Source organism: Leuciscus leuciscus (genome assembly GCF_965113295.1).
Source record: "Leuciscus leuciscus genome assembly, chromosome: 15".
Classification (NCBI taxonomy): Eukaryota; Metazoa; Chordata; class Actinopteri; order Cypriniformes; family Leuciscidae; genus Leuciscus; species Leuciscus leuciscus.
In genome coordinates this window covers 19,091,619-19,117,009 of record NC_138739.1, presented here as the reverse complement: position 1 = coordinate 19,117,009, position 25,391 = coordinate 19,091,619, and the positions used below count along the sequence as shown (strand labels likewise).

At 36.5% G+C, this 25,391-nt stretch overlaps 2 protein-coding genes across 1 annotated transcript in view; one reads left to right on the top strand and one right to left on the bottom strand.

Moving 5' to 3' along the window:
* The window catches only part of LOC309475673 (uncharacterized protein), a 204,200-nt gene that overhangs the window by 136,478 nt on the left and 42,331 nt on the right, over window positions 1–25,391 (top strand).
* LOC309475586 (uncharacterized protein) overlaps window positions 1–25,391 on the bottom strand; it is a 388,909-nt gene that overhangs the window by 338,821 nt on the left and 24,697 nt on the right. Inside the window, exons 10-29 of the mRNA XM_082138404.1 lie at window positions 21,952–23,791; window positions 21,119–21,289; window positions 19,777–19,947; window positions 19,491–19,661; window positions 19,130–19,300; window positions 18,730–18,903; window positions 13,356–13,529; window positions 12,910–13,083; window positions 12,558–12,728; window positions 12,216–12,389; window positions 10,428–10,598; window positions 6,124–6,297; window positions 5,801–5,971; window positions 5,513–5,683; window positions 5,243–5,413; window positions 4,913–5,083; window positions 4,480–4,653; window positions 3,905–4,078; window positions 2,652–2,825; window positions 716–886 (exon numbers count right to left, since the gene is read on the bottom strand). Coding sequence (XP_081994530.1) covers window positions 716–886; window positions 2,652–2,825; window positions 3,905–4,078; window positions 4,480–4,653; window positions 4,913–5,083; window positions 5,243–5,413; window positions 5,513–5,683; window positions 5,801–5,971; window positions 6,124–6,297; window positions 10,428–10,598; window positions 12,216–12,389; window positions 12,558–12,728; window positions 12,910–13,083; window positions 13,356–13,529; window positions 18,730–18,903; window positions 19,130–19,300; window positions 19,491–19,661; window positions 19,777–19,947; window positions 21,119–21,289; window positions 21,952–23,791 — 5,113 coding nt within the window. The remainder of the gene's footprint in view (window positions 1–715; window positions 887–2,651; window positions 2,826–3,904; window positions 4,079–4,479; window positions 4,654–4,912; window positions 5,084–5,242; window positions 5,414–5,512; window positions 5,684–5,800; window positions 5,972–6,123; window positions 6,298–10,427; window positions 10,599–12,215; window positions 12,390–12,557; window positions 12,729–12,909; window positions 13,084–13,355; window positions 13,530–18,729; window positions 18,904–19,129; window positions 19,301–19,490; window positions 19,662–19,776; window positions 19,948–21,118; window positions 21,290–21,951; window positions 23,792–25,391) is intronic.

The window sequence follows — 25,391 nt, the reverse complement described above, 5'->3', positions numbered from 1 at the left end:
GTGGGGTAAGTTGTAATTATCTGATTGGTAAATTTAAATGTCTCACATTTGGGTTTTGGTCACATGGTCACGGAAGGGATAAAAGAAGATTGTAACTGTTTCTTGATTCTCTGGCTCCCATTCTTGGGGCTCTCACTCTCTTTGCCTCTTTTCTTTGTCTCTTACAATCTATACTTTCTTTCTATACTCTCGTAAGATTGATAAAAATAAAAAAACGCACAGGAAACATTATATATGACCCCGCCAAATCAGATGCCAATTCAGAGATGCCGATTCGCACGGGACTAATATTATCACGGGACCTCTGTGTTTGGCGAAATATGGTAGGTCATTTGTGGGGGAATGTTTACTTCACAAATAACAGACATGGCCGATTCGCACGGGATTAAGATCACAGACAACCTCCGCAATTATTACAAATAACTAGAGGTCTCCAGGTAATACTTATCCCATGCGAATAGGGCTTAAGAAAGTAGATTATGTGATTGTTGCATATGTGTGGTTTGAGTTTGTTTCTCAATATCATGCTTAATGTAGGAAAAATGTAATTGTGAACCAGTGTTATTAAAGTTATAACCACTGTCTGTAAAACAACATTTAAAAAACTATTCTTACATTTTATCCCCCCACTTCTTGAGGTGAGCGGACTCAAATATGTATAATTGAAATGTGAATGCTGTGGTGTTGAATGTAGCTGATGGTGAAATGTACTCACTTCAGTATCTTCAGCTCACACACAGGACTCTTCAGTCCCTCACAGATCTCTTTGACTCCTGAGTCCAGCAGACGGCTGTTGTTCAGGTTAATCTCTTTCAGGATGGTTTTGGAGGAGAGAACAGTAGCTAGAACTGAACAGCTTTTCTCTGTCAGCTCACAACTATTCAGCCTAAACACAAACACATCATTATTTATCATTTAGCACATATTCAACACACATCAGATTAACAGGTCTTCATATATGCTCACACATGTGACTGACATCATCAGAAAATTTAATATCTCATTCCATTTCTATGCAGATGACTCCCAACTGTACATCCCACTTAAATCCAGCAACTCCATGCAACCTCTTTTAGACTGTTTGAAAGAAATTAAAATCTGGATGGCTAACAATTTTCTTCAGTTAAATGATAACAAAACTGAAGTTATTGTTTTTGGCCCTTCAAAATCCAAAACTGCCATCCCTGCTGACCTTGGTCCCCTTGCCCCCTATGTTAAATCCCATGCACGTAACTTGGGTGTTGTTTTTGACTCCCATCTTAACCTGGAGAAACAAATATCATCTGTTGTAAAGACCAGTTTTTACCAATTAAGAATAATTTCCAAACTCAAGTCTGTTCTGTCATACAATGATCTGGAAAAAGTCATCCATGCCTTCATAACCTCCCGCCTAGACTATTGTAACTCTCTCTACTTTGGTCTCCCTCTGACTCTGGTAGCACGGCTTCAGATGGTTCAAAATGCAGCAGCTAGGATGCTCACGAACACAAAAAAGCGTGAACACATTACACCTGTCCTAGCCTCCTTTGACTGGCTTCCAGTCCAGTTTAGAATTCAATTTAAAATACTGTTGATGGTTTATAAATCTCTTCACGCCCTGGCCCCCAGCTACATAGCAGATATCATTCATCCCCTCGTAGCTCCCAGATCCCTCAGATCCTCCAGCCAAGGCCTCCTCCATGTCCCATGATCCCGGCTTAAGCAAAAAGGTGACTTTTTGCCTTTTCTGTTGCTGGCCCTCAGCTGTGGAACCGACTGCCATCTGACATCAGAAGTGCCCCTTCAATTGTGATATTCAAAGCCAAGCTCAAAACTCACCTTTTCACATTGGCCTTTCCGGCATCTTAATTGTCTTATCCTGCTATGTTCGTAATTAAGTGTTTGTCTTTTGATGTCGTTTTAGTCTAAATCACTGATTTGTAAGTGCATTTTTTTTTTTTTATTACCCTGTGGCTAATGCGCTATGTACAGCACTTTGGTCAGCGCAAGCTGTTTTAAATGTGCTATAGAAATAAACTTTACTGTGTAATGGAAATTTTATTCTTACTTATGCTTTTGTAATGGAAACTTTATTCTTACTTATCTTGAATGCATTGATGGATATAAGCTGCATAACGCACGTAGGCTTGAGTGAAATATGGTGGGATATCTTGTCCCTAGTGGGCTGTGTTCCCACATAAATGAAAGGAAGTGTGCTGTGTTCTAAAGAATAATTACTCTATGTTTTTCATATCAAACTCTATGTTTTTTTAGTTTTTTTTCTGTGCACGCATAAGAGAAGGATCAGCAGAATTGAACATACCATATGGGGTAATTTGTTATTGAACATGCCATATAGGGTCATTTGTTTGCTGATACACCAATAGCAAATAAGACGAGAGGTGTTAAGGAAGGGTGTGGATGCTGAAGAAAGTACTATATTAACTTTGAAAAGAGGAGGACACTTTGCCTTCTCATGCTAGACATTGTCTGTGTGTAGAACGCCTTTCTTGCAAGAAATAAAGCACTGCTTATTCACTTTTGAGAAGTATCGCTGTGTCTCTTATTTGATAAAGTCTTAGGATAAAGATATTTCCACGACAACTTACTTACTTACTATAGGCTTTTATAATGAATAATGAGAGAATAATGTATAAATCATGTTTACTCACTTGATATTCTCCACTTTGCTATGAGAGTCCATCAAAAGAGCAGAGAGCTTCTCCCAATCCAGGTCTCCTAGTTTATCTTCACTCAGATCCAGTTCTGTCAGTAATAATGGACTTGTACCCAGAACTTTAGTGAGATACTCACATGCTTCCTCTGCAGCAGGACTTTTCAAAAACCTACAGGAAGCAGAATTAAAGATTAGAAAATCTTCAAATGTTTCCAAGCGCTCATCTGTGAAGCTGCTTTTTCATAATGTATTACTTAAAATCATAATAATAATTTTACAATTAATGGGAGCCCCTAGGAAATGAAACCGTACATCTCATGTTTTAACTAGTAATTCAACAAGCAGATTCACTCTTTATATAAAAATATTTAGATGCAACACTGTTGTTTTTAACCAAGTTAGTGTCTCATATTGCTCTGTGGAGATTATTTCAAAATCTATGCACCTTGCATTGTATTTGGACATTTAATCAGGATCATCTGCTTTAAGCAATGATATACATATACCATTTTCATGTGATATAAGTAATACAGAAAATAGAAAGATATGTTTTTGTTGTGTTTTCGCTTAGTACTCAACACACAAACATAATACATAAACAGCATACATTTACTTACAGTAGACAATTCAAATGAGCAAAAAAATAATACTCCCAGATGTATATATGAAATATATACATAAGTATATACTAATATAAGTATATATAAGAGATGTGATATGTAAATTTGGTCTAAACATGCGACACTGCCTGACAAATATGCCAATCATTCGCAGATTTACTCTGGTAAATACAAATATACCACAACTACTTATGTGAGAAAATATTAGTGGAAATTCTCTTACAGTTAAATCTTCCCTAGTGATTGAACAATAATATATCAGCTACTGATATTTGTGCATCTCTAGTACAATGTAGAATTAATGTGTAGTTTATGTAGTATCTTAATCTTAAATTTACATTTATTATAATTACTTCCAGTTTCATTGAGAAAATATGTATTGTACAGATAAAAGAAATAAGTATAATTTCCCAAAAATTATGTAATCATTTGTTTTGTCAATATCGCACAAAACTTGTGTAAGACTCATCAAAGTAAGTAGAATTTCTCAAATTAAGTTGAATTTCTCAGGAGTTTAATTTCTTTGAAATGCAATACAGTAAATTGCACATTTTACCCCTCTACCTAGTTGAATACAGTTGATAACACATCAGTGGCTTATCTATAAATATTTGAGAGCATTTATCACCTGATGGTCTTTAATTTACAGTGTCCATCCTGAAGTAAATCATTGAGCTCCTTCACTCCTGATTGTCCAGGATCATTTCCTGTGAGATCCAGCTCTATCAGGTGTGAACGGTTTGATCTCAGAGCTGAAGCCAGAGCTTTATAACCTTTTTCTGTGATACTGCAGTCTGAAAGTCTATATATGAACAAGCAGAAATTTATATTACATGCTAAAATAAACAAAATAGACATTTATAAAGTGAGATGTTATTGTCTGAATCATAGGAAAAATAAATGTAATCCTAATTGTAAAATAAAAAAATGCCATGGAAAGTGGGAAAAATGTGCCAATATGTGTATTTTAATTTTGGCAAAAATCTCAACCCATAAATAAGCAACAAATGCATTAATCTGCTAATCTTAATAAAAATAAAAATAAATCATTGAATATTTAAGCATAGCAATGTAAATAATCAAACAAAAACATTTCACCCTCTATCGCCTTCATCAATGGTAATGACAGTTAATTTAATCAAATGGACATTTACAAATGTATATTATCATCATGCAGAAATGTAAATGAATGAAGATACGAACTTCAGTTTCTCCAATCTGCATTGTATATTTTCCAACAGTCGACAGATCTTCTTCATTCCAGATTTTACTAGTTTATTTCCACTCAGATCCAGCTCTATCAGGTTTGAAGGGTTTGAATTTAACGCTGAAGTCAGAGCAACACAACCTTCTTCTGAAATAATGTTATTATTCAGCCTAAAGAGAAATAAAAAAAAAATACAGGAAATATTATTCAGTTTATCTTTAAACCTTCTTTAACCCTCTGGAGTCTGAAGTGTTTTCTTGACCCTGGAGGTGTTCCGACATTCTCTGACATTTGTGCTTATTTTTGTTACTTGTAACACTTTCATGGCTTAAGTCTGATTACACTGTATTCAGCACAAAAAAAAAAAAAAAACATTTAAAATATATTTTAATGCAAAGTATAAATATGAAAACCATGCAAAATACTCACTGAATTATATTCAGTTTACAGTGTTTATCCTGCAGTAGAGCAGCAATCTGATTCACTCGTGTGTCTCCTAGTTCACATCCACTCAGATTCAGCTCTCTCAGGAGTAACGGGTTTTTACCCACAACTCTATTCACATACTGACAGGCTTCATCAGCAGCAGGACCCAAAAACCTGGAGATGGGAAGATAAATTATATTCAGTTTGGTTATCAAAGTTTGTGTAAAGAAGAATTGCATTTGATCCAAATAATAATAATAATAAAAAAAAAATGTAAAATGGTTTCTTGAATACTTTGATCTAAGGCATTTTTAAAAAATGATCCCATCTCACTTTAGTTTTAGTTGACAGTTCGGGTCCAGTAGTAAATCACTGAGCTCCTTCACTCCTGATTGTCCAGGATCATTTCCTGTGAGATCCAGCTCTATCAGGTGTGAAGGGTTTGATCTCAGAGCTGAAGCCAGAGCTTTATAACCTTCTTCTGTGATACTGCAGTCAGAAAGTCTACAGAAGAGAGATTTCAAAGTATTGATGACTGAATATGCAGAAAAGGGCATTGCGACCTTCAATATGTTAGTATTATAAACTTATTTATCAATTCACCTAAGTTTCTCTACTTTAAAGTTTTCTTTCAGTCCATCAGAGAGCAGCTTCACTCCTAAATCCTGCAGATTATTATTGCTCAGGTCAAGATCCGTTAGACTGATGGAGCCTGAACTGAGAACTGAAGCCAGAGCTGAACAGCTTTCCTCAGTTAGATAACAATTACTGAGCCTGAAAAAAAGAATAATAATAAAGCATCAATGAAGACACATTATGAAACTTTTGCACATCACAATATTCCTGTGATTGCTGTGGTGTTGAGTGTAGCTGATAGTGAAATGTACTCACTTCAGTATCTTCAGCTCACACACAGGATTCTTCAGTCCCTCACAGATCTCTTTGACTCCTGAGTCCAGCAGACGGCTGTTGTTCAGGTTAATCTCTTTCAGGATGGTTTTGGAGGAGAGAACAGTAGCTAGAACTGAACAGCTTTTCTCTGTCAGCTCACAATTATTCAGCCTAAACACAAACACAGCATTATTTATTATTTAGCACATGTTCAGCACACATCAGATTAACAGGTCTTCATATCTGCTCACACATGTGACTGACAGTCTTTTATAATATATATAAACCAAACAGTTATACTGCATAAAATCATGTTTACTCACTTTATTTTCTCCACTTTGCTATGAGTGTCCATCAAAAGAGCAGAGAGCTTCTCTCCATCCAGATCTCCTAGTGTATCTTCACTCAGATTCAGTTCTGTCAGTAATAATGGACTTTTACCCAGAACTTCAGTGAGATACTCACACGCTTCCTCTGCAGCAGGACATTTCAAAAATCTAAACAAAGCATATTATAATTTTATATATTATATATATTATATTATAATCTTAAAAATGAATGCCTTTTGCAGCCTCCTTCCTCTTTAATTGGCCCAGTTTATGTACATAGTCTGTGGTTAGTGTCTCAGTGCAAAGTTCTCATTTCGGTTCTTTTGGAGAATTTTTTTAGATTCTAGCAACATTCTTTATATATATATATATATATATATATATATATATATATATATATATATATATATATATTTTTTTTTTATAACCAGAAGCTAACATTCACTGTGCTGTTCTCTATGAACATTCTGCTCTCATTCTATTAACAAGTTGTAATGCTGTATTTTGTATTTGTACTGTCGCGCTAACCCGGTGGAGGTGTGGCTGTCTTCCGTGTACCCGTCATTTCTTTCTCCTGCATGCCGCCTCCCCTGCTGGTGCAGGCTCAACCAGGTAAATTGAATTGGGGAAATTAGAAGCTAGCGTCTAGTTCAGTGTTTCAAATACGCGCATTAGTCATTTGACTGGAGGATGACGGACAAAGAGGTCGGCAGAGGCACAAACTCATTCACTGTGAGGAATTGGGACTTTTTGATTATGACGGGCTATCGGTAAGCTCACGTGGACTCTTGTTTCACAGACTCTCATTTAAATCCTTTGTCTGTTTGGTATTTAATGTGGTAAATGTGTTATTGTTACAGGTGATGTTTGAAAGTAATTATTACTGCATGGTTTAAAGAGATACTGATAAACTGAAAAGACCAAATGCTTAGATTGGTATAGTGTTAAGAAAAAGACCAAGCTGTGTTGCCTGTAAAAATGCATTTGACCTTTCCTGTGTTAGGAAAATACCTGTTTGTTTAAAATGTTTTTCTTTTCTTTTTTCTTTTATTTATTTAAAGGTTTTTTCACCTGTTACATCTGATCCTGATCCTACTACACTGCTACATCAACTGATCAAAATAAATATTATTCTGAGTGAAATCCCAGGTCTGGTCCTTTTCAAGTGTGGGCACCTCACAGTTAGAGAACACTTGACATCTACAGTTTTACGTTCTTCCCTGGACAGCAGTAAAGGTTTGAAAACGATCCCTGCAACTATTGTCTTTGGGAGGCATTATCTGACTGCATACTCAATCAAATTTGAGATAAAGGGCAGAATATTCATAATATTCATAATAATTATTTGTGTTAGTTTTTAAAAGTTAACAGACATTAATCATTTATTTATTGAATAATTGTTGTGCTTCGGGCGACCCAAGTTTGAGTCCCGGCTCGTGGACCTTTCCCGATCCCTAGTTTTCCTTAGTTGGTTTAATTAGTCATTTCATTTACCTGCATCTTCTTAATTAATTTGTTAGTTCCCTTTGTTTGGTCATGCTTATAAGCCTTCTGTTCTCCCTCAGTGTTTGTCGGTTAACGTGCTACTCCATTTATTCCCTGATTCCAGAATATTGTTATTAAAGTCTATCTCCTAGTACTGTATTATTCCTCATCTTCGATCTTGCCAAAATGTAATATCTCAATCTTATTATTTTTTTTTTATATATCTCAATCTTATAAAAAATATATCTCAATCTTAATTATTTTTTTTTTTATATATCTCAATCTTATAAAAAAATATATATATATATATATTAAAATTATATTAAAATAGATTTATATATAAATCGCTTAAACAGTAAACAGACTTATTTTAGATTATAACTTCTTGATTCTTTAATCATAAGTATTTTTCACAAATAAAGAAATTGTTTGAGAAAAATTTATAAAATTTGTAGCCAACTAGGCAGCAAGTTTATGAGCACTGGGAATTATTATTATTATTATTATTATTATTATTTTATTTTTTTTTTTAAATAAAGACATGGTAACATTTCATTTTGGGTGCACACAGTGAAAATTATGAATATGACATAGTGGGCACCTGAATATAGCGCAACATAGTTTGAAATCAAGGGTTTAAAGTTTGTCGATCGTGGGTCTCCAGTGAAGTTGAACTAATTCACACGGACTGTCCATCATGCAGTGTTGTAGTCGAGTCACCAACTGTCGAGTCCAAGTCGAGTCTCGAGTCCCCAGTGTTCGAGTCCGAGTCCAAGTCACCAAAGAAGAGTCCGAGTCGAGTCTCGAGTCCCCAGTGTTCGAGTCCGAGTCATGAAAGAAGAGTCTGAGTGGAGTCACCAGTGCACAGACAGCACTCTTTCGTGCCGTCACTCTTATTCAGATCTATCCATATGTCAGCTCTTCTCTTTCTCCCATGTTTAACATTTTATGAGACATGCATCAAGCGCATGCCAACTCATGTCCCGCCGGATAGATCAGCACATTACAATTCAAATCTGCGCATCTACCACAAACACACAACATCAGTCCCTCCCTAATTTTTATAACCTATTTAGTCAGAAACTTATCCAACGTCATTAATTTTATGAATGCTCAAGTTCGACTTCGATTTTATCCTCGAGTCCGAGTTCAAGTACGAGTCATCAGTCTGCGAGTCCAAGTCACGAGTCCAGAGAATAGAGTTTTGAGTCGGACTCGAGTCCAGAGAATAGGGATGAGTCAGAGTCCAGGACTCGAGTACTCCATCACTGCCGTCACGCACAGTAACACGTTCATGCAGGCTACAAATGCACACTTCAGAATATCTGACAGCTGGATTTGATTAAATATGTGAAATTAAATGTTTATTAGATATTCAAAAATCTTTTTAAATGATATAAATGGTATAAATTTGCTGAATGTTGACAGTAAATGAGAAAGTATTAAAGGTTGTATCAGCGATTTCAGGCCCAAAAAAGGCCCAAACATAAATGATCAGATTCATCTAATCTTTCCTAATGATCCGCTAGCTGCCCGCCCCATATGCATGCCGTCAAAAAAACACGTCTCTGTAGGCAGCCTAGGCTCTGAGATCTGCACACAAAAACAATTGGTTTCACCACCACTCAAAACCAAAATAAATAGTGGAGACACGGAGAATGTGAGCAATGCTGCTCAGGTGGTGACTTTCTCAATCAGGCGTTCTCTGCGGCGTTAAAAAAAAAGTATGACGCTGCAACAAAATAAAAGTCCCGCTATTACGAGGACATAAAAGATCGCAATCTCTACGATTCGCTTGAAAAGTAGATCATGGACGTCTTCAAGATCGATCACGATATAAATCGCCAGATCGCCCACCCCATACCACGTACCGTGACAATGGAATAAGACAAAATAGGTATCATTTTAAAGGTTAGAAACTCAGCTTTTTAATGCATCTAAAAAATCTTAACAAATGGCGAGTAGTGCCTATAAAAGGGAGTGTAATGCCGGTCTGCACAACCAAGCTGCAAAAAAAAAATGATAACAATATTGTTTAAAACTATTGCCTTGATCAAGGCAAAATAGGTGTCATTTGAAAGCTTAGAATCTGAACTTTACAATGAATTTAGCCATTTTAAATTTAACTCCTCAGAATTGCGGAGTAATTTTCTGATAAAAAAAAAGTTTTTCATCATTTATAAAATACTTTTTTGAACTATGTACTGTAATATGTCAAAAACATCATACATATCAGATAGTCATGTGTCATTTGAAAGGTCTCACGGAAATAAATGTATTTATTATTCAGACATTTCAGCTGGCTGAAGATATAATGTAAACATCCTCAGTTAAGAAATGCATAAGTCTACTACACATGAACGTACTCCTATGCAGAAGGACCTTTATCCCACCGTATCAGTCACACCCATGCTTTCCTAAATTCTTTTTGTGTAGGGAAATCATGAAAATGAGGTAAGGGTGTCTTCCTTGTTTAGAATTAGAGCAGCCGCGTGGCTGCAGTAACATCATCGAGAGGATTCAGGCATTAGTTTTGATTGCGTTCAATTTGTTGTGATGATACCAGAAGTAGCGATACACTGCTTCGCTTTCCAGAAACAGGAAGTGTGATAGCTGACTGGGTTATTTGAGACAGTCAGTTTATTTTTCAAAAACATTGATGCATCATATTCTAGAAGGTATTTTTTTCTATTCATATGTTCATAATTTCATAGACATGTTTTCATGTTATATCTTTATTTGTCAACGTAAATTTTCTAAACAGTTTTAAAATATTTTCATTATGACGCACTTCATAAATTTAAAACACTCACCTCAGTGTTACTTTACAGTCTGTTTTTTGTGATACATCAAGGAGCTGATTCACTCCTGATTGTCCAGGATCATTTCCTCTGAGATCCAGCTCTATCAGGTGTGAAAGGGTTGATGTCAGAGCTGAAGCCAGAGCTTTATAACCTTCTTCAGTGATACTGCAGTCTGAAAGTCTGTAAAACAAAAATCAAGCGTAGCGTCAGTTCTGGCAGGTCACGTTAGTCAACTCGCATCAGCTGACTCTCAGCTGATCCACGTCTACCTATAGCAATTCGACACCTATCACAGCATCCATAAGCTCCTTCAGTATTATGAACAGCTATCGTGTTTCTCAGGAGCTAATTACCCTCTTCCATCCCCAGCTCCTCCTCTCCAGTCAGGATTTGGCATTCTGATTCCCATCTGAATCAGACCAAATTCTCAAATTATGTTGTACAGTAAAATCTTGAAATAATGATATCTGCTATACATTCATGTTGGCTTTGTTTACCCTAAGGGGGGGGGGGGGGGGGGTTATTGCTGCTCTCCCTGCTCTTATGCTAGGCTGCATGGATGCGCAGAGAGTTCTTGCCCAGAACAGAACCATACATACTCCGTTTGCAGTGCGTATGCGGTACAGGAGCAGCATGCACTATAGTGCTTTCACATATGCTGTGTTTGCAGTGTGCAACCGATCCACGGCTGTACCACAAACCAGTTACTCACTTTTTGTATTTCAAATCCAGAAGTTATCAGCAACTTTTATTTAAAAACAGTTTTGTCAGCATTGCTATTCTCTTTGTAGCCTACATAAACACTCTTTAATAGATATTCACGTTTAAACAGTTTAAACAACGTATTATTCAATGTATTACTTCTATAGATTATATATTAAGTTGCTCAAGCAAGTGGTAAAATATTTAACCATGTAGGCTACTTCGCAAAAATTGCAAACATTTTAAATTAAAACTTAAAATTGACAAAAACAGCAGACTCATACCTTTTCTTTTGCATAATTTTAATCTTTATATAATAAATCTAGCATGTCAAAGAACTTGTTTTTCCACCTCCACGAAAACGAATGATTGTCGTTCATTATGTCGCCTTGTTGAGGTAAATTGTAGTTTTCCTTGCTTTACCCTGGTCATAAAGTAAAAAGATGACTGTGAAAAATAGTATTAGGCTATTCAATTAAATGCATTTATGGTGAGATTACTACATTTTATTTAATTAAATGCATTTATGATGAAATTACTACATTTTCATGTCAATCTGTGTTCATTTTGACCACGAACCATGCGCTGTCATTTTAATTCAGCGTGTGCAGCACAGCAAAAATAGACTTGATGCGGAAACGATCGCTGCACTGCTGTATACGCACCGCAACTGGAACGGATCGCCGGACCGCAACCGCGTGCAGTGTGAAAGCTCTAGCCTGTTAACATGGGTACGGAAAAAAATAGCACCGCAAACGGAGTATGTGTGAAACGGGTGTAACTGTATGCTAATTGTCAATCGTATTTGACGATAGTGGTCCTGACAGAAATAAGTCGTTAATTCTTTGTTTGGACAGAGATTAGATGCAGGCTTATAAATGCATTCTGACAAACTACTTGGAGCTCCTAAACCACATTTACACAATTTATTTATGATATTTAAAATCAGTGACATGAAAAGTCAAATGGTCCAAATAGTGAAACTGAGGAGTAAAACAGAAATTTAAGCCAGTTTAATTTTCAGTTATTCTGATAAAAGGAGCATTTACAAATGCATATTAACATTCAGAAATGTTGATAAATAAAAATACACACTTGAGTTTCTCCAATCTGCATTGTGCATTTTTCAGCAGAGGACAGATCTTCATTATTCCAGAGTTTCCAAGTTTATTCCCACTCAGATCCAGCTCTATCAGGTTTGAAGGGTTTGAATTAAACGCTGAAGTCAGAGCAGCACAACCTTCTTCTGTAATACTGTTATTATTCAACCTGAAGAGAAAGAAAACAAAGACAGGAAACATTCTTCAGTGTGTTTCAGCCACAAAAACTAGGATAACAGAGAGAGATACATCTAAGATGGTTAATTTAACCATATTTGATTAGAATCTGAAATGGATTAGATACTTTGCAGAGAATAGAACAATATAAAATACTCACATCAGTTTGTTGAGTTTACAGTGTTTATCCTGCAGTAGAGCAGAGATCTGATTCACTCTTGTGTCTCCTAGTTTACGTTTGCTCAGATTCAGCTTTCTCAGGAGTAATGGGTTTTTACCCACAATTCCTCTAACATACTGACAGGCTTCATCTGCAGCAGGACCCAAAATCCTGCACAAAGGTAAGATGAATTAACTTTGCATAATGAAAAACAGCATCTGATTTTGATAGAAAAATGTGTAACATATTTTATCTAGAATTTATTTTGATCCAACAGACAGTATTATTTAAATAATATTTTTGTAAACAATTCACCTGTATTTAATTTTTGTATTATTTCATCGCGTCTCACCTTAGTGTCTTCAGTTGACAGTCTGGATCCTGTAGTAAATTATTGAGCTTCTTCACTCCTGATTGTCCAGGATCATTTCCTCTGAGATCCAGCTCTATCAGGTGTGAAGGGTTTGATCTCAGAGCTGAAGCCAGAGCTTTATATCCTTCTTCTGTGATACTGCAGTCTGAAAGTCTAAATAATAAAACTGTAATCAATTACTCAATTATTTCAATATTTCATTATCAGCCTTACACCATTAAGACATTTATAATGTGCGGCACCTCAAAAAGATCAATATGTTTTTCAATAGCTATATAAAAAAATGTATGCATGTTGTGCACCAATGCATTCACTGCTGACTACAGTACCTCCCAAATATTATGTTTACCAACATTTTAAACTTTTTTTACAGGCCAACTTTAGGCTTCAACTTTGATTCATGTTTACATGAACTGAATTCAGACCTGAGTATCTGCAGTGTACACTGTGAATTTCCCAGTAGACTGGAGACTTGTGTTACTCCAGAGTCTCCTATTTTATTCTCACTCAGATCCAGCTCGATCAGGTTTGAAGGGTTTGAGTTAAAAGCAGACGCCAGAGCAGCACAACCTTCTTCAGTAATACTGGTGTGATTTAACCTGTAGAAAGAATGTGAAAAATATAGCTTCACTCAGCAATTAACTGGGTTCAAGCACTTTAAGGCCTTTAAGCAAATACGTAAAAAGGTATTATGTTTTATTTAGCAAACATGTAACCACCTAGATCATAGATGGAAACTACCATATACAGCCAAAACAGGCAATTTACTAAGGATATATATGTGTAGCCAAGTCAATAAAGGACGCTGCTGAGGGTATCTGCCGAAGGTCCGTTTTGCCTTTAAATAGGCCACTTCCTATAAGTGGAATGGGCTGCAGTGCCTGAAATGTTTTTGGGTGGATGAGCAGTGGATGCTGAATCATCAGTACAGTATATTGCACACGAGTGTTTACGATGTGTTAAAAGAGATTATGTTAATGTGTGAAATGATTAGTAGCAATCTTTTTGTATATATCATGACAAATTACTCTTTTGTAGAGAAGTGTGCTTTAAATACCCTCACACTGGTTATGTTGAGCTGGATGAGCGGTGGATACTGAATGATCATTACAGCCTACTGCATGTGAGTGTTTATGATTTTTTAAAGCGGATCGTTTTATTGTATGAAATGAAATTCACTCTTACCTGTACAAGTGTGGTGTGGAATTTTTTTTTTTTTTTTTGCATTAGTGTGGTGTATAGGGAAGCTTTAATTTTTTGGGTTCATTTTATGTATTGTTTTTCTTTTGTTCGTTTTCTTTTTGAAGTGTTATGTTACCCTCCATAGTTACTGCCATCTTTTAAGAACAAGTTTTGCCGGTTTTTGAGTGAAATCAAATGAGAATCAATGTATTTAATAAAAGTGATGCTTTGTTTATAGTAAATTTGCCTTGAGTATATTCACTGAATTGAATTACCGTACAGTAGTGTTGTCAAAAGACCCGGTACTTCGGTACCAAGTCTGTGCAAATTTTTTTTTAAACGTCATGGTACCAGGTTTTCTCAAACCCGGTACTTGATGCGCGTGCATGCCCGAAGCGCGTGCAGTTGCGTCATCTTCATAAAAGCGCTGATGGCGATCGGCGGTGCTGCTGCTGATGTGGTGCTGATGTTTTTGCGCGTGCAGATACGTTATTTCAAATGGCGCGCGGCAAGCGCGCTCATAATAGAAGCGGCGCACTCGCTTTTCCATGTGCGTTCATGGATGCATAGCAACGACAGACGCCACGGGAGTACAAACGCTTGTGCAAACTGCGCTCTCCATGACGACGAGGAAGTGTGACATAGGCCTATTAATTGATTTCAAGCCCTTGCATTAGCTTTACTACTAGATATATTTATGGAGATGAGAAATAAAAAGCCGTCATTAATTTCAGTCTGTCAGAAAAGCAGTTCTAGTCTTATTCTTGGCTGGGTAAGTCTTAGCAGGTTTAAAAAGCCCTTTTAAAGTTAAATATGAATACAGTTTTGGATTAAATAAAAGTATAGTCAAGTCAAATAAAACATTTTATCTCCTGTATAGTTTGGTAATGCTACAATAAGATACCATTCATTAACATCACTTAATGCGTTATCTAACATAACACATTGAGTGAACAACATATTTTTACAACATTAATTACTGTTTGTGAATGTTATTTAATACAAAACACTTGATTGGTCATGTTTGTTCACTTCATTCATTGTGCATTAAATAATGTTAACAGAAATAATGTTAACTTTTGATTTTAAAAATGTATTTTTAAATTAACCCCTAAAGGAGAATAATTGCGACAGTATATAACTATTGTTTGTTTTGTTAGGTCATTTTATCTAATGTTATCTAACAAATGGAATCTTATTGTAAAGTGTTTTTAATACTACAGTTTCCATTTTTGTGATATACACTTTAATATAATTATGTAAATTTAATCTAAATTAAGCTTTGGTACCGAAATTGGTACAGAGAACCGTGGATTTTCACTGGTATCGGTACCGAATACTGAAATGTTGGTACCGTGACAACACTACCGTACAGGAAACCCTCAGGTGATCTGGGATTTTCTACCCAAAAGAAATTGGAGTAGCATAGCCAAGAGCAGTTAAAAAGCACCCCTTCTGCCCCATTACATATGTTTTAGCTTTTTCACAGAGCCAAAAACCTAGGACTAGTTCACGAAAGTAGGTTTTTTTGAAATATTTAATGAAAGATTCGATTGACAGCGGTGGTCCTAGAGGCAAAGTTCCTCAGAATGAGGAGTTCTACCATATGCTATGAATGAGGTGGGCATGCACGGAAAGTAGTGTGATTTGCGAATGGTTTAGGAGTTATGAACCATTAAGTACTTTTGATTGCTGTAGCGCCACCATCAGGCAGATTGGGGTGAGCCTTGGTGACGATGTAGATGGGGTTTGTACTACCATCCTTCAAAGTTTCAAGTCTCTTCAACTTACAGTTTGGTCTGGCTGATCAATTTTAGGTGAAAATGCTTAAATGTTAACAATTACAATAGTCAAGTCAAGTCAAGTTTATTTGTATAGCGCTTTTCACAATACAGATTGTATCAAAGCAGCTTCACAGTATTAAATTTAAATAATACAACAAAGTTTGTTTCAAGAGGAATTTATTGATTGATAAAATTAAATTAAATATCCCCAAAATATCCCCAACTGAGCAAGCCAAAGGCAACAGTGGCAAGGAACCGAAAAACTCCATCAAGTGACCTAATGGTGTCCTAAAACTCCATCAGGTGACCTAATGGAGAAAAAAAAAACCTTGGGAGAACCCAGGCTCAGTCGGGGGCCAGTTCTCCTCTGGCATTTATGAGCTAGAGGCAGGATTGTAGTTTGAACTGTGGGATTATATGAATGCCTGGCTGAAGAGATGCGACTTTAATCTAGTTTTAAACTGGGAGAGCGAGTCTGAGCAACGAACAGTATCAGGAAGACTATTCCAGAGTTTTGGAGCCAAATGTGAAAATGCTCTCCCTCCTTTGGTGGTTCTGGATATCCTAGGTATGACCAAAAGCCTTGAATTTAGTGATCTTAACGAGCGCGATGGATTATAGGGCGATAGAAGATCCGTTAAATAGACTGGAGCTAAGCCGTTTAGGGCTTTATAAGTCAGTAGCAATACCTTGTAATTAATACGGAACTTTATAGGTAACCAATGCAGTGATGATAAAATCGGTGTTATATGATCATATTTTCTTGATCTCGTAAGAACTCTAGCGGCGGCATTTTGGACTAACTGTAGCTTGTTTATTGAGGATGCAGGACAACCAGCTAATAAAGCATTACAGTAATCCAGTCTCGAGGTCATGAATGCATGAACTAACTTTTCTGCATCAGAAACTGATAGCATATTACGTAGCTTAGCAATGTTTCTAAGGTGGAAAAAGGCTGTTTTTGTAACATATGAAATATGATTTTCAAAAGACAGGTTGCAATCGAGTATAACACCCAGGTCTTTTACTGTAGAGGATAAAGTAACAGGACATCCTATGATGTTAAAGTTGTATTGTGCGAGGTTTTGTGGGCGGTTTTTTGAACCGATAAGTATTACCTCTGTCTTGTCTGGATTTAATAAAAGAAAATTACGCGTCATCCAATCTTTTATATCTCTAACACACTCTGTCAATTTGGAAAATTTAGCGTTTTCATCCGGCCTTGATGAAATATATATTTGAGTGTCATCAGCATAACAATGGAAACTAATTCCATGTTTCCTTATAATATTTCCAAGTGGCATCATATATATTGAAAATAACAGAGGGCCTAATACAGATCCCTGCGGCACTCCATAGTTTACTGGAGTTATGATCGATTTTTCTCCATTTAAATAGACAAAATGGTAGCGGTCAGATAAGTATGATTTGAACCAGCTTAGTGCTTGTCCTTGAACACCAGTATCATTTTGTAGTCGATCTAAGAGTAATGTGTGATCTATAGTATCGAACGCAGCACTAAGATCAAGTAAAACTAGTATTGAGATACAGCCTTGGTCAGAAGCTAAAAGTAAATCGTTTGTGATTTTAACGAGCGCAGTTTCAGTGCTATGATGCGGTCTGAATCCAGACTGAAACTTTTCATAGATATCATTTTGTTGCAAGAAAGAGCCCAGTTGAGCGGACACCACTTTTTCTAATATTTTAGACATAAATGGGAGATTTGAAATGGGTCTATAATTTGCTAGATTATTATGATCTAATTGTGGTTTCTTAATGATAGGTTTTATAACTGCCAGTTTAAATGTTCTTGGAACATGACCTAGAGATAAAGACGAGTTAATAATATTGAGGAGAGGCTCTTCCACTACAGGTAACACTTCTTTCAGTAGTTTAGTTGGTATAGGATCTAATAAACATGTTGTTGTTTTAGATGAAGTGATAAGTTTATTTAACTCTTTTTGTTCTATAGTTGTAAAGCACTGTAATTGTTCTTGCGGGGTGATAATTGAAGCTGAATTATAAGGCGCGATTGAAGATTGAACGTTTACAATTGTGGTTCTGATGCTTTCTATTTTCTCAGTGAAGAAGTTCATGAAATCATTACTACTGAACTGTAACGGGATATTTTGTTCGGGTGACGTCTGTTTATTTGTTAGTTTAGCCACGGTGTTAAATAAAAACCTTGGATTATTTTGGTTGTTTTCTATTAGTTTGCGGAGGTGCTCAGCCCTGGCCACTTTTAGGGCCTTTTTATAACGTGACATACTGTCTTTCCACGCGATTCTAAAGACCTCTAAATTAGTTTGTTTCCATTTACGCTCTAAAATACGGGTTTCTCTCTTTAAAACATGCGTAGTATTGTTATACCATGGTGCTTTATTTTTCTCTCTGACCTTTTTTAATTTAATAGGTGCAACCACATCCAATGTTCTAGAGAGAATGGTGCTCATAGTGCTAGTTAGTTCTTCTAGTTCATCTGTTTGTTTGGGTTCGGGCAGCTGCTGAGACAGATTAGATAAGCAATTTGAGAAATTATCTATGGTGGATGCAAGGATTGTTCTGCCTGGTCGATAACGCGGCGCTGCATGACATATTACAGCAGTACGTAATATGCAAGTTACCATGTAGTGATCAGTGACTTCATCACTTTGTGGAATGATATCTATATCGGTACAATAGAGTTTCAGCACTACGTACTTGGACCTCTAACAAAGAGAACAAATCGATAATATCCAAATCTAAGCTATGCATACAATGATACAACTAATAGCTTGGCTACTGCTTCTATACATCAATATGATATTTGAATACATTTTTTTGATTTACTTACTTCAGCTTTACCAGTCTGCACTCTACATTTGCAAACAGAGACGAGATGATCTTCATTCCTGAGTCTCTGAGAATACTGCAACCTAAATCCAGCTCTTTCAGATTTGAAGGATTTAAATTTAAAGCTGTAGCTAAAGCATTACAATCATCTTCTGTCACGTGGGTGTTATTCAGACTGTATAAAGAGAAAACTAAGTGTCAGTACCTTAGTAAAAATGTTAGTCAGATACTACTTTTACTGTTACGTTTATTTCATATACTACTGTAAGTGACCATTGATAATGATGATGTAAATACAAAAGAAACATGGTAATTCGTTCAGCACTCATCATTTTCACATGATAATTAAATATAGGTTTAAAAGCACTTGAACTTGTCATCATAACAACGATACAACTTACATCAGTCTGTTGAGTTTACAGTGTTTATCCTCCAGTACGGGAACAAGTTTCTTCAATCCTGAGTGTCCCAGTTGACATTCATTCAGATTCAGCTCTCTCAGGAGTAACAGGTTTTCACCCAGAACATTAGTCAAATTCTGACAGACTTTCTCTGCTTCAGGACTCAAAAACCTGCAGAATGGAAATTGAACCAAATATAAATCAATAAGCAACTAAGCTTGATGTAGTATTTGATTGATGAAAAAAGTCTGAAATGGTTCATCTTGAATTTACTTTTATGGAAATATTTCAGTGCTACAGTACTTTCATCAATTAATTTGCCTGCATATCATTCATTTTGTATTATTTCATCACATGTCACCTTATTGTTAGTTTACAGTCTGGTTTCTGTTGTACATCAAGGAGCTCATTCACTCCTGATTGTCCAGGATCATTTCCTGTGAGATCCAGCTCTATCAGGTGTGAAGGGTTTGATCTCAGAGCTGAAGCCAGAGCTTTATAACCTTCTTCTGTGATACTGCAGTCTGAGAGACTACAGAAAAGAGATTTCAATCAAACATTGATCACTGAATATAGAGACAAACGAAATGTCCAGTGTTAGACACAGTAAATCTAGTCTAAGATTAATATGTTAGACATTAAATGACCTGAGTTTCTCCAGTTTACAGTTCTCTTTCAGTCCATCAGAGAACAGCTTCACTCCTGAATCCTTCAGATTATTATTGCTCAGGTCAAGATCCTTCAGACTGCTGGAGTCTGAACTGAGAACTGAAGCCAGAGCTGAACAGCTTTCCTCTGTTAACGCACACTGGCTGAGTCTGAAAAATAAATGTCAATGTATTTGATTCAAACCAGCTTTACCAGCGTGAGGGGCAAGCTAGCAGACAGTAGCTAGCGCCTCTTGAGGCCAAGGGAGTGAGGTTTACTGCACAGCTCTTACTGTTTGGCCTCTGTTATAGTCTTATAGTTATAGTTTGTCTCTCACACGTCTCATGATTGGTTTATGGTTAACATATAGCTAGCTGGATATCACTATCTTTCCTGATTCTTATAACTCTTTTCATTTGAACCTTGCCACAAAATGTTTTGCTATGTAATAAATAATGTGTTTTCTACAATATAGAAAAAGCAAAGCAGATAGATTTACAACTAGGTAATACAAATTTTGGTTACACTTTATTTCGATAGTCCACGTTAGACATTCTACTAACTATATATAACTTTTCAACTAAATGTCAACTAACTCTCATTAGAGTATTAGTAGGCTGTAGTAGACTGTCAGTAGACTGTTAGGTTAGGGTTAGGTATTAGGGTTCGGGTTGGGAGAATAAGTTGACTTGTAGTTGCCAAGTTACTTATAGTCAGTATAATGTTTGTTGGGGGACCAATAAAATAAAGTGTTAGCAGATATTAAGCAGACAGTTTACTAACACTTTAATGACAATTAGTTGACATGTAGCTGCAAAGTTACTTAATGTTAGTAGAATGTCTAAAGTGGACTATTGAAATAAAGTGTTACCCAAATTTTAATTCCTAGGTTTCATGAATTTATTATGGTGAACTACCATTAACTCCCTTTAACTGTCAAACTGAAGGAGATGTAAATTAAGCATATTTGTTTCTGAAACAAAGTAGATAGTATAAATTGTAAAAACTAATAATTTGTTTACCACTTTACTAACTAACTCTCTCTTTCTTAGCATTATTCTTGCTAATTTGCAGGGTCCGCTTCACACACACGATTTGGCACAGGTTTTACGTTGGGTGCCCTTCCTGTCACAACCTGAGAGTGCTGGGACAAATTCATAATCACACACACACACACTCACACTGTGACAATTTGGCATATCCAATCCACCTTACCTGCATGTCTTTAGACATTTATACAATTTATATTAACTAACTGATGGTATTGAAACCCATTATTTATACACAAACTTTGTAAAGTACATCTAAATCACACCTTTTGTCTGCTGTCACACAACTTACCTCAGTATCTCCAGTTTACACTTCACACTCTTCAGTCCAGAGCAGAGATTAATTACTCCTGAACTCTGTAGATTATTATTGTTCATATTCAGCTCTTCCAGATTGTTATCTGAGTTGAGAGCTTTACCCAGACTTGAACAGCTTCTGTCTGTTAAGTCACAATCGTTTAACCTACAAGAAATAATTTAGAATACAAAGAAAAATGTAATACACACAATATATTTGCTATACAAATATTTTAAAAAATCCATTTATTAATTTTATACGAACGATAAATATACGACAGTAATATTAAGAGATAAAATTCAGTATACTCCCTAAAGATGATGCATACGATATACATTTAATTTTCCATTTAATTTTAAAGATGTTGTTTCTTCCTCTACAAAAAAAAATGGTTGGAAATATAGAATTTCCTAGGTGCTTAAAAATAGTTTAAACATTTACCTATCTTAATAATCAATAATGGTTATAGTTATCCATACCAATTGTAAATGAATATGGTTAAATAACATTCGTAGTGGAGTGCACAGACTTTTTATAATCGTTTTAAAAAATTGCTGTTTTATTTTGTACTGGCATTCATAGGGTTAATGCGGGGAGTTCTAAAGCCTAGACGAGGAACTGGAGAATGAGTTAGGCTGGTGTGCCTGTATTATATTTGATCTGCATTATGATTAAAAGTTCAGAAACAGAACCAGGGTCCAGTGTCCTGCAGAGTTTAGCTCCAACCTTAATTAAAACATCTGAACCAACTAATCAAGCTCTTCAGAATTACGTGAAAATCATAAGATGAAGCAAGTTGGATATGACCTTTGCTATAAATTACTTACAGAGCTTTTTTGGAGATTTTCACAACTTCCAACAGTCTAAAGAGACACTCATCTGATTTCTTGAATTTCTGAAGATCAAACTCCTCCAGATCTTTTTCTGATGTCAACAACACAAAGGCCACCGCAGACCACTGGGCAGGTGAAAGGTCACCAGATGAGAGACTTCCTTCTCTAAGTTGAGTCTGAATCTCTTTCACCAGAGTTTGATCATTCAGTTCATTCAGACAGTAGAACAGATTGATGGATCTTTCTGGAGACAGATTATCTTCTAATTTCTTCTTGATGTACTGCACTATTTCCTTGTAGTTCTTGTCATTGTCATCTTGCTGTGTCAACAGTCCTCGTAAGAGTGGATGATTGGTCTGGAGTGATAGACCGAGGAGGAAGCGAAGGAAAAGGTCCAGGTGTCCAGTTTCACTCTCGAGCGCCTTGTCCACTGCAGTCTTGAGCAAATCAATCATGGCTTCATTTTTGTTTTCCTGTTCTGTAGACTCTTGATCAAACACACTTTTCTTCTTTATGTCTAGAAACAGATGTGCATAAAGGGCTGCAATAAACTCTTGAATGCTCAAGTGAACAAAGCAGAAAGTGGTACCAAGAATGATCCCTTTTTCCTCCTTGAAGATCTGAGTACACATGCCTGAATACACTGATGCTTTAGAGACATCAATACCACAGTCTTCAAGGTCTGTGTCATAAAAAAGCAGGTTGTTTCTTTCCAGCTGATGAAATGCCAGTTTCCCTAGTGAAAGGATGGCATCTTTATCCCAGGAAACATCTGGTGTGTATTCTCCATCATACTTTCGTCCGCTCTGAAGGATCTGAAAGCGTAGAAAGTGTGTGTACATTTGTGTCAGAGTCTTGGGAGTGTCTTCAGTATTTGATTTCTGCAGTGTTTTAGAGGCTTCATCTGCCTGATTGTTTTTTACATCATTACTCCTTTTCTCTTCCAAAATGTTCTGGAGAACAGTGGCTGAAATCCAGCAGAAGACCGGGATGTAGCACATGATAAAGAGACTCTTTGATTGTTTAACATTGTCAATGATTTCATTGGCCAGATCCACATCCGTGAATCTTTTCCTGAAGTATTCCTCTTTCTTTTGTGCATCATTGAATCCTTGTACTTCTGTCACACGGTCGATACATTCAGGAGGAATCTTAATGGCAGCTGCTGGTCTGGTGGTGATCCAGATGAGAGCAGAAGGAAGCAGATTTCCCTTGATGAGGTTCGTCAGGAGAACATCCAGAGAGGCTGGTGACGATACATCACACCACGTCTCGTTACCATCAAAGTTTAGAGGAAGGCGACATTCATCCAATCCATCAAGGATGAACAGGACTTTGAATGTATTGTTTCTTGCAAGGTTCAGTCCTTTTGTCTCTGGGAAAAACTGACTTATAAGACTTGTTAAGCTTTGTTTTTCTTTCTTCTTTAAGTTCATCTCTCGAAATGCAAGAGGAAATATGAAAGTAATATCCTGATTTTCTTTTCCTTCAGCCCAATCCACAATAAACTTTTGCACAGAGACAGATTTTCCGATGCCAGCAACTCCTTTTGTCAGTACAGTTCTGATCTCCTTGTCTTGTTCAGGTGCTTCAAACAAATTTTTGCATTCAACTGGTATCTCTTGTGATTCTTGTCGCCTGGCAGCAGCCTGAATCTGTCTTACTTCATGTTCTGTATTGACTTGTTTACTAGCACCCTGAGTCATATAGAGATCTGTGTAGATGTTATTCAGAAGCTTGGAGTCACCGTGTTTAGCTATTCCTTCAGATACAGATTGATGCTTCTTCTTCAGGTTTGATTTTAGCGGTCGCTGATGAATGAGGACAAGCTCATCTAACACACAAACGAGAACATAAAACAGACATGCATCAATTCAATTCAAAAATTCTATTCAATTCAAAAACTTTATCTATCAACCAGTGATAGAAATTTGCCTTAGGTTAAAAGGCTCACATATACACAAGACAATCACACACACATCACAAAACCCAATTAATACAAAGAAAATACCTTACAAATATGTAAATAAATAAAGGCTTAAATACAATAGACTAACACAATTTTTTGGTCTTATTTAAAATAGAAATTGCAGTAGGAATAAAAGAGTTCCTGTAAGCTTTCTTTTTGGTCAAAGGAGCTCTAAAGCGGTAACCTGATGGCAGTAACTGAAAAGAGGGTTACAGAGGATGAGAGGGGTCAGTAACGATGGTGACTGCTTTCCTCTTTGCTGCACAGTTATAAAGATCTACAAGTTGAATCTGCAGGGCCCCAATAATTTGAGATGCCTGTTTGATTACTCTGGATATTTTTTTTCTTGTTTCCAACAGAAAGAAAATTAAGCCAGGATACAATATTAAAGGTCATAACTGATTCAACTAGAGAATGATACACTGTTGTCAAGCTATTCTGTCTTACATTAAAACCCTTCAACCTTCTCAACAGAAATAAGCGCTATTGCGCCTTCTTATAGATGCTATTCACATGCGGAGTAAAGGATAGATGGCTATCAATCTCAGTGTCCAAATATGTGAAGGTCTCAACTTGTTCCACTACCAGCCCCCCCCCAGCCTAAGTGGTTGCTGAGGAACCCCCGTATTTACAATAATACTATTAGATTTAAAACCATACATTCTGACATGTTGGGGTTTATCTTTTAAAAAGTCCTTAATCCATGGAACAAGACTTGATTTAACTTGTAGTCTCTCCAGGCAATTCAGTAATAGGCAAATGTTCACTGTGTTGAAAGCAGAAGTAAAATCCATAAATAAAATCCGAACAAATGTCCAGTCACTTTATCCAAAAGAGAGTTAAGCAGGCATCCCTGAACTCCCCGTTTTGGCTTATAGGCAAAGTGGAGCAGGTCCAGACACTCAGCTACCTTGGTGGTAAGCTCCCCCGCCACCACCTTCTCCATGCACTTGCAAAGAATCAAAGTGAGTGCCACAGGTATACAATTTGTCATCTTCTTGACATGGGTTTTTTTAGGAACAGGAATAATGGTTGTCTCCTTCCATGCTTTAGGTACATACCCTGTGTCAACATACCACCTAGTTGGGCCGAGCACTCTTTCAACATGCGGCCCTCAAGTCCGTCTCGACCAGGAGCTTTCCTTGGCTGTAATTTGGAAAGGATGGAAACAACCCTTTGCTCATCCACACTCATTGGTGTAGAGGTACTACTGATATCAAACTGGTCCCAGTCGTTCCCGGGATTAGTCAAATTAAACCTGGCATAAAAAGTGTTCAGCTGCTCTACAAAGGAAGCAGGGTCTGGACTATGAACTTGAGTTGAAGCTTTAGTTTTTCCCATCATCATATTCAGATTCTGCCATGCTACTTTTGTATTTCCTCCAATAATCCTCTCCTCCATCTTGTCTTTAAAGCGAAGCTTGGCCAGCCTAGTTTTGTCTCTCGGTTCCTTTTTCAGTTCATTA